General features: G+C 42.2%; 1 protein-coding gene across 5 annotated transcripts in view; it reads right to left on the reverse strand.

Annotated features, from left to right (window-relative positions):
* Window positions 1–10,011, reverse strand: part of LOC114047318 (tenascin-like) — a 114,044-nt gene that overhangs the window by 73,528 nt on the left and 30,505 nt on the right. For all 5 annotated transcript variants that reach the window (XM_027868092.1, XM_027868091.1, XM_027868094.1 and 2 more), the window contains exons 2-3: window positions 3,933–4,524; window positions 430–1,836 (exon numbers count right to left, since the gene is read on the reverse strand). In XM_027868092.1, the coding sequence (XP_027723893.1) occupies window positions 430–1,836; window positions 3,933–4,389 (1,864 nt within the window). In that variant the 5' untranslated portion in view covers window positions 4,390–4,524. The remainder of the gene's footprint in view (window positions 1–429; window positions 1,837–3,932; window positions 4,525–10,011) is intronic.

The following is a 10,011-nucleotide window of genomic DNA, read 5'->3' on the forward strand; positions in this document are numbered from 1 at the left end:
TCTTTCTTTCTTTCTTTCTTTCTTTCTTTCTTTCCTTTCTTTCTTTCATTTTTAGGCAATTAAGGTTAAGTGACTTGCCCAGGATCACCCAGCTAGTAAGTGTCAAGTGTTTAGTCTGAGGCCACATTTGAACTCAGGTCTTCCTGACTTCAGGGCTGGTGCTCTATCCACTGTGCCGCCTAGCTGCCCCCTCAGTCTCTTTCTTTATCTCTCATCTTCTCTGTCTCTATCATCTATGTAACATTTATCTTGTATGTACCTACTTATTTACACATTATCTCTCCCATTAGAATGTAAACATCTTGAGGTCAGGAGCTGTTTTTGCCTTTCTTTGCATTCTTAGCACTTAGAGTCTGGCTCAATCTGGACCTATTGGCTGGCAGACTGACAACAGAAATGTGAATTATTCATCATCACTTAGTCGCTTACCCTCTGAACAGTCTTCACCAGAGTAGCCTTCATTACAGATGCAGCGCCCTCCAACACACTGTCCCCAGTCATTACAGTTGTTCAGGCAGGAAAGCTGACTGCAGTCCTCTCCTCCAAATCCCTCGTGGCAGACGCACTTGCCGTCCACACAGCGCCCTTGGTTGTTACAGTCGTTTGGACACCTTAGGTCGCTGCAGTCTCTCCCCATGAAACCCTCGTTGCATACGCACTGTCCATTCACGCAGCGGCCTCGGTTATTGCAGTTATTTAAGCAAGCTAACTCTCCACAGGCTTCCCCAGCGAAGCCCTCCTCGCATTCACACCTCCCTGCTACGCAGACCCCCCGGCTGTTACAGTCTTTGGGGCATCGCAAGTCCCGGCAGTCTTCCCCCATGAAGCCATCATCACACACGCACATTCCATTCACACAGCGTCCTTGATGGTGGCAGTCGTTGGGACAGCTCATATCTCCACAGTCATAACCCGTGAAGCCCTGCTCGCACACGCACTTCCCATGGATGCAGCGCCCGCGATTGTTACAGTCGTTGAGGCACCGGCGGTTGGCACAATCCTCCCCCGTGTAACCCTCATCACACACGCACTGCCCATTGACACAGCGGCCGTGTTTGCTGCAGTCCCGGGGACATTTGAGTTCTCCGCAGTCTTCCCCAGTGAACCCATCGTCACACTCGCACCGCCCGTCAATACAGCGACCGTGGTTGTGACAGTCCTCGGGACACTGCTTTTCACTACAGTCATCACCAGCAAATCCCTCCTCACAAACGCACTGTCCTTCCTCACATCGGCCCTGGTTGTTGCAGTCATTGGGGCAGGTGAGTTGCCCACAGTCTTCTCCTGTGAAACCTGACTCACAGTAGCAGGTCCCATTGACACAGCGGCCCCGGTCATAGCAATCATTGGGGCAGATCAGCTCGCTACAGTCTTCACCAGTGAAACCCTCATCACACACACACTCGTTATCCACACAGCGCCCGCGGTTGTAGCAGTTGTTAAGGCACAGAGGCTCGTTGCAGTCCTCACCAGCGAAGCCCTCATCACAAATGCATTGCCCGTTCATGCATTTGCCATGCTCACTGCAGGGCACAGGGCACAGCTCCTCGCTGCAGTCCTCCCCTGTATAACCCTCGAAACAGACACAAGCGCCACTGATGCACTTGCCTTGGTCATTGCAGTCACTGGGACAGGCCAGTTGGCCACAGTCCTCACCAGTGAAGCCCTCCTTACAGACACACTGTCCATCGATGCATTGACCCCTGCCCTTGCAATTTCCTGGGCATTCTGATTCAGAGCAGTTGGGTCCCTTCCAGCCCGGTTCACACACGCAGCCACAGCTGTCCGTGCTGTAGTTGCCCCGACCACTACAAAAGGGTGCTGTGTCCAGTCGACCTGCAGCAATCAAGAGGTCAAACTCTGTTAGGCTAAAAAATTGTGGTAACCACAAGGCACAATAGTCACCTGATGAGGTATGGGCTACTGACTGGAGTATTTTTTTGTGTTCAGTTGAGTAGTAAATATAACCAAACTAGTCATTTTCTGTATCTGAGGTAGGGGAAGTGAAGGGGAAATGAATAATAGAATCTTAGTACCAAAAGGATCTTCTTAGGCCATTGAGTCTAACCTGTGCCTGAACAGGAATCCACTGTGCAATAACCCCTAAGAAATAGTTATTTATCCTTTGCTTGAAGATTGACAATCTGCAAGAAGAAACTCCACTACCCTTTGAAGCAACCCATTCCAGTTTTGGACAGTTCCTTCTGGGGGAGAAGTTTTTCCTTCAATCAGACTGAAATCTGAATCCCTGCTGCTTTCATCACTGCTAATAGTTCTGTGTTCTGGGGCCAGGCAGAACACGTCTTCCTCCTTGTTCACATGACAGAGCTTTAAGTACTTGAAGACAGTAATCATATTTCTCATTACAACCAAAACAAAAACAAACAAACAAACAAAAAACTTTTCTAGGCCAAAAGTTCTCAATTCCTTCAATGGATCCTGCCATGATGGTTTCTAGTCCCTTTTTATCCTTTCACCATACTCTGTATAATTTCCAGGTTTTCCTTAATGTCCTTTAAGAAATGGGTTACCAGAGGCAGCTAGGTGGTACAGTGGATAGAGCACTGGCCCTGAATTCAGGAGGACCTGAGTTCAAATCCCGCCTCAGACACATAACACTTACTAGCCATGCGGCCCTAGGCAAGTCACTTAACCCCATTGCCTAGCCAAAAAAAAAAAAAAAAGGAAAAGAAATGGGTCACCCCAAACTGAACCCAATATTCCAGATGTGGTCAGACCTACAGCAGAATTCAGTCAGATTCTCAATTCTCTTATTCTGAACACATCACTGAAAACTTCCCTCCAATTCATCATTGACCTATTACAGACTACTCTTCAGAACTAATCATTTGAGGAGTTGCAACTCTACCTAATTATAATTTTGGCCACCTTGTCCCCAAAGGATAGTATTAGAACATCTTGCTCAAGTTCATCTATACTGGTTCTTCAGCATTTCTTTATCTCACTAGCCCAGGGGTAGGGAACCTGCAGCCTGAAGGCCATATGTAGCCCTCTAGGTCCTCAAGTGCAGCCCTTTGACTGAATCCAAACTTCAGAGAACAAATCCCCTTAAAAAAAGGATTTGTTCTGTAAAACTTGGACTCAGTCAAAAGACCGCACCCAAGGACCTAGAAGGCCAAGTGTAGCTTGGAGGCCGTAGGTTCCCCACCCCTGCAATGGTTCCCCACCCAGTACTAGCCTACCCAATTAAAAAATGAAATGAGGTTAATTTGCATCAATGACTCACCTTAATTTCATTCCCCCGCCCCCCCCTTCAGGATCTGACCTTATTGTTGAAAGCTAATTTATGCACTACTAGTTTTGAAGGTGAGATTGATTATAAGCAAGTTGTTTCAAATCCTTTGTTTGCAGTAATTCTACAGTACTGTATCATATTTACATTTTGTTGGATGATTGCCAGAAGAAGAAGATGGCTAGTTTGTATGCAAAGGAAATGTTTCATCCCCTCCCCTACCTTAGTAAATTATAATGTTTTGAGAACTCTGAAAATTAAGATTTGAAGATATCCTTTCATTCTTCGCTGGGTTCCCTGGGGAGGGAAGCCTTTGTATAAGGTTTTTTTGGCTTATCTAATAACTCACTTAGCTTTATGACCAGGATTTGTGGCCTCAATACTCATATACATAGATATATATATATATATATCGTGGTATGGTTATACAGGAAATGAAGAAGTGATCACAGGTGACATAGGTTTAAATTTTGGCTCTCCTACTTACTGCCTGCATGACCTTGGGAAAATAATTTATTATTTTTGGGCTCAGTTTTCTTATCTGAAAGATGATAGGGCTGGACTAGGTCACCTCTATTGTTTATACCAGCTGTACAAATGATCAGAAACCCTCCTTTGTATAACTCAGCTACATTTCTTTGGTCAGAGGCAGCCAGCATCATAACAAATTCCCACATACCTTCAGCAGGTTGGAGACAGCAGCCAGCCCCACTGGAACATTGCTCCCGCAGTGAGGACACCAGTCCCTCTAGTTCCTCAAGCCGAGTTAGTAGGTTCTTGATATCTGGAGCTGGTGCACAGCCACATGCTCGCCGGGGGATATTGATTCGGTGTGTGAAGACAATCTGGTTCTCCTCATTAAGTGTATGCTCCTGGAAGTGTTCTCCTAGCTCATTGGGGGGGTTCAGTTCTTTCTCCCCACTGGCTGATTCTAGATCTACTGAGCAGTGGGAACCCATGGGCATTTTAATATTGTAGACATGGTTAAAGACAACGGGCTGATTGTCTTCTGGCAGGGTGACATTGATGCCACTCTGCCGCTTGTGGCGGATCACTCTCTTAAGAACTCCTGCTTGAGAAGGGTGGTATAACAGAGCTATGATTGTATAGGCCAGCACCTGGGTCAGAGGCCCCATGGTGTAGTTCAATTTGATGGTGGCACTTCTGAAGTGTGCAAGTTAATATACGTCTGTAGTCCAAATCTGGAAATGGGAAAAATGCAGCCTAAGCGAACATCAGTTTCCTTTTCTCTTCTTGAGACAATTTTCTTCCTACAAACAATAATAATAATAATAATAATTTAAAAACATAGCTATTATTGTTATTGCCATTAGTTCCTTTTTGCTGAGCATTAATGATGACTGAAAACTTTGCAAAGTGTTTATTATTACATAGTTGGGTATGTATTCTTCAATTCAATTTAATCAACATTTATTAAATAAGCACCAGCAGTATGGAAGGGTTCCTTGAGGTCCTTGAGGATTTCCTAATGATTCTCTTAGCTTTATGAACTGGTTTTGAGGTCCTGTAGGTAGAGGTTTGGCTAGGTCCCTATTAGTACACATAACGAATGTCACAAAGTGATCATACCCATTCACATTCACAGTCTTTCAAGTTATAATTATGTAAAACATGGTAATTGGTTTCAGCCCAATGGACATTTGCAACGCAAATTGGAGTAATGGGACAATTTCACAGGATTCATTATTCACACTAATTGGTACGTAGCTATATGACAGATGCTTCTCTCAAGGACTTTATTTTCTAGTGGGGAATATGACATATTCACAAATAAGTATTATGTAAAGTAAAATGTGAGAAATCCAAAGCAAAGATGCAGATAGCCCATCTGGGAAATTTGAGGAGGGTATAGTCACTTTGGCCAATGTTCAGGAAGGTGAGGGAGGTCAATGTTGGATAAAGCCTCATAAAGGAGGCCTTACAGAAAGGAAAGAACTTCAAAAATGAAGATGGGGAAACAAGGAATGAAAGTTCTATTTGGAGCCAGAAGACCTGAGTTTAATTCCCAGCACTGCCATTTATGACTTATGTGATCTTGGGCAAAACTTGGACAAAACCTCTTTAGACTGTAGTTTCTTCTTCTATAAAATGAGGAAATTGGGGTAGCTGACCTCCAGTATCCCTTCCAGTTCTGTCTATGAAGCTATGATTCTATGGTCCTATTCCCAGCATGAGAGACGGTGTGAACCAAGGCCAGCCACGGAGATAGATGGGTAAGGACAAGACCTGAACAAGGAATGGGGAGTTGTCCAGTTTGGTTAGAACATAGAATGCATGAAAGGGAGTAGTAGAGTACATTCCTTCCCACCCTTATTGTGGGAATGAGAATGGGATGGTTTCCCCCTGCCCCCCACTAAAGACTTTAAAACAAAGGATCATAGATCCTTCGGGATCTCAGAGGCTATCTATTCCAACACCTTCATTTAAAAAATGAAGAAACTGAAGCCCCAAGATGCTACATATCTTAACCAAGATCACTCAGGCAGTGCAGTGACAGAGTCCAGATTCAGACCCAGATCCTCTGACTGACTCTATTGCCAGTGCTCATTTCACCGGCTCATGCTGCTCCTATTTCACACATCAATGGAATAATGTATATACAATTCTTTGCAAACACCAAAGAGCTGTTCTATGTCAACTATTGTCATCATCATCATTACTATTCTCCCACATTAATTCATCTCCTTTCCATTGATAAGCTTATCACATTCTCTTCTTAATGAATTCTTACACACAAAGAAGATTCGAGGTGTTTGGACATGAAATTGGAGCCCAAAGCCATTATTCTCTATGTTCTGGTCCTGGAAGAAAAGGGCTCTCTGCAGATTGCTATTGGGCCCCACCCATGGAAATCAACCCAAATAAATATTTGTTGTGTTCTACAGTATTTCCAGTCCTCTTCTGGGCTCTGCATTTATTACAAAATAAGTGTTGGACTTGGCATCTATCCTCAGGGAACTTCTAAGCCAATTAAGGAAATAAGGCCAATATAAATATTAGAGAATAAGGAAGAATCAACTAGATTTCGATAACTTGCATGTCACAGATTGCAGGTGCTGGACAATTTCAGATCAGGATGATCTTGAGCCAGGTCAGTAGGCATTTATTAAGTGCCTACTGTCTGTCAGGCCTGGTGATAAGCACTGAAAGGCAAAATAGAAAGACAAAAAACAGTCCCTCCTCTCAAGGAATGAACAGTTTAAGTAGGGGAAGGCAGTCCAGGTGAGAGGAATATCTCAGATTATCAGGTTGAGGAAATCTTTTCTCTCATTGCTATGAATTTGTGTTACAGGGGACTTAAGGAACTGAGAAAAAAAAAAGAATAAGAAGTGGCTGATTTGGGTGTGATTATTACTTTATTTCAAAAATGTACCTCAGACTAGAGTGCATATTATACTAAAATGTGTGGAAATTTTCTATAAATCATCTCTAAATTCACTCATGACCCTCCTCAACTACTTCTCCTCCCCTCCTCCGAATTTAACTGAGGGAAAGGGAGCTGTGGGCATTTGTTTCTAAACTGTATCAGTCAATTGACTCATGGCATCCCTCTGTTCCATCTCTTTTTCCTGGACAAGTTTCTATTACATTAGTGTCTCAAGTCAATTCTCTGTGTAGGCTGGTTATGCTGTAGGTGGCTTCCTGACATTTTTCTAGCAGTGTCTTGCCCTAAACATAAGATGAGTCAATAAGAGGAAAGCTGATCTCTCCTTTCATTTGTACAAAGAATATTTAGTAAACTAGATTGATCAAGAAAAGAAACAGGAAGAATTCAAATAGTTTGAAATGACTGATGTGTTCAGCCATGATAGCTCATTTGAGAAAGGTGGGGTAGGCAGGTGTTAGGCACAATAGGATTGAGAAACATTTCTTTAATCACCCTGAGCCTTGTAGGGGTAAGAAAAAGATTCAGATGTCTGCAGGTCTTGGAAGCAACAGGTATGTATCTTTGAAAGAGATGTTTCCTCCTGCCTTTTAGTGTTTGATCTTTTACTTTTATTCATCTATCTACTTAGGGTATCTGCCTCCTGGTTGAGAAGACTAGATCCCTCTTAAACCTGTTCTGCTTTCCTAAATGAGAACTCCTTGAGTTGTAATACAGGTAAACAGGCTTGAAGAGAAATAATATCTTTATGTTTGGATTGAAGGAAGAGATAAGAGCACAGGCATGTGGGCAGACTGCGTCTTCCTTCCCTTCCTTTCCCCTTCCCTTCCTTTCCCCTTCCCTTCCCTTCATCTTTCTCTTTTCCTTCCTTCCTAAAATATTAGCATATCTACTATGTCTGAATCAATTTTTTCAAGTCAAGCCAAGTCAATAAGTGCTTAGTATTTGCCAGGTACTGTGCTAAGTGTTGAGAATACAAAGAAAGGCAAAAATCCCCTCAATCCCTGACTTAAAGCTTTATATTCCAATCCATTGATTACACTGATATGCACTGATTAAGGGACTACCATGTACTACTCATTGAGAATAAAAAGACAAAACTAAGACTAATTCCTAATCTTTAAGAATTTACCTTTCTGTTCCACGGCGTTTCCAAGCTTCTACCCCCATTATTTAAAGAAACTTCTACATAATAGATACTTAATAAATATTTGTTGAGTCAATAATCAAACAATAAGTATTTGTTAAGTTTAAGTGCTAACTATGTACCAGGCATATGTGTGTGTGTGTGTATACACATATATACACACATACATATATGTGTATATATACATACACACATATACACATATACATATACATATACATACATATATACACACATATATACGTATATATATATACATGTATACATACATACATACATACACACACACACACACACACACACACACACACACACACATATATATATATATATATGTATGTATATATACACAAAGACAAAAACGAAACATTATTTGCTCTCCAAAAGTTTACACTGCTCAGGAGAAGTTAACGTTCTATAGCAACAAATGAAAGGCGGGTGGTCAGACTGGGATTCTTTCCCTACTTGTTTCTGTAAATGTCCTAAACTCAGAAACTCATTCCACCTCTCCCCCAACCACCCAAGTTTTTTTTGCCAGCTACCCTTTCAAGGCGATGGGTTTACAAAAAGGTACTAGGGATCAGATGGGAAGCTTTTTTCACTATGAATTTTCATTATGTGCACTGACAAAGTTAAATGTTACCCTGTTGGGGAGGGGTGTGAGCAGAAAATGGGGGTTGAACGTTCTAGTCTCATGCCATTTTCCACTCCCTTTCCCTTGGGCATGTGGTAGTTAATTTACTGGTACATTTTGGACATCTTATGGAAGTCATCTGATTTTTGGTCTTTGCAAAGTACATCATTGCACCCTGTAGAGCATGGGTGCCCTCAGAAAAACAGAACTGGGATTAGAAACTGGCCAACTACTAACTAAGGTTTAGAAGTTTAAAGGTATTTAAGTTATTCATACTACAAAAGAAAAGAATAAGAGGGCAATTTATGATTCTCTTTAAATAAATGACTTTTCTTCATATAGAGGATGGGGCTTACTCTTCTCCCATCTTTTCTGGGTAGGCCAAGTAGAAACATCTTTGAGTCTCACAGTCCAGCTCTACTACAAACTTGCTATATTACTATGGAGAAGTCACTTTATCACTTTGAGTCTGAGCAGCAAGCCTTGGCCTACCTACTTCATTGGGATTGTTGTGAGGAAATTACTTTGTAAACCTGAAAGTGCAATAGAAATGTATTTTTGTAATTTGTAATTTGCAAAATTTGTAAAAGCTGTAATTATTGTTTGTCATTTTAAAGACATTTTAATGGACAGCCTAGGTTTGTAGGACTTTAGAAATGGTGAATGCCTTTGGGGAATCCTCTTAAGCAGAAAGTGAGTTCTCATCTTTCTATAGGAGAAGATCAGGAGGGTGAGAAGTTTGGACACTTTTATGTAAAGACCAGTTGAAGAAACTGGGGTTGTTTACCCTAGAGAAGACTAAAGAATAACATGATAGTTATTTTCAAATGTCTTTGAATGGTTTTTGTGTAAAAGAGGGAACTTTTCACATACAATATCAGATTCCTTAAAATGTCAAAATACTGCTTTTTTAAAGATGCTCTTGCATCTTTCTCCCTTTCTCTCCCTCCCTTCCCTCCCGCTCTATTTTTCTCTGTTTCTGTCTCTTTCTCTCTCTTCCCCTTACATCTGGTTCTTCTGCGTCTTTCTTCAGTAGAAAGACAAACTATACCCTATAATACGGAAGAGAAGTCAGCAGAATCTCCCCATGTTCCTATATTTCTCTACCATCTTCCCAGCAGTTACTTTGTTGCCCTCCGGTCCCCCAACGGTTCTGGAATCATAATAATGCTATCGAAAGGGTGTGTCAAACTCTGTGGCTCCACTTAAAAATTCTGTAACTTTTCAACCAAAAAAGTCACCCAGCTACCACTTTCCTGTGTGTCCCTCTTTCCACTAGAAATTTTCCATTTCTCTCTTTCTCCCTCTCTCCTTGCCTCCTCTCTCCCTCCCTTGTTCTTTCTGTTATTTCTTTCCTTCTTTCTCCTCTCCCTCCCTCCTTCCCTTTCTTCCTCTCTCACTTCCTCCTTCTCTCTTTCCCTTTCTCCCTTCTTCCCTCCCTCCCTCTTGCCTTCCTTCTTTTCCCCTCTTTCCCTCTCTCTTCCCTTCCTTCCTTCCCTCTCTCCTCCCTCCCTCCCTCTCTTTTTCCTTCCTTCCTTCCTTCCTTCCTTCCTTCCTTCCTTCCTTCCTTC

Source organism: Vombatus ursinus, unplaced genomic scaffold (assembly GCF_900497805.2).
Source record: "Vombatus ursinus unplaced genomic scaffold, bare-nosed wombat genome assembly UNPS02014786.1, whole genome shotgun sequence".
In the NCBI taxonomy this organism is placed as follows: Eukaryota; Metazoa; Chordata; class Mammalia; order Diprotodontia; family Vombatidae; genus Vombatus; species Vombatus ursinus.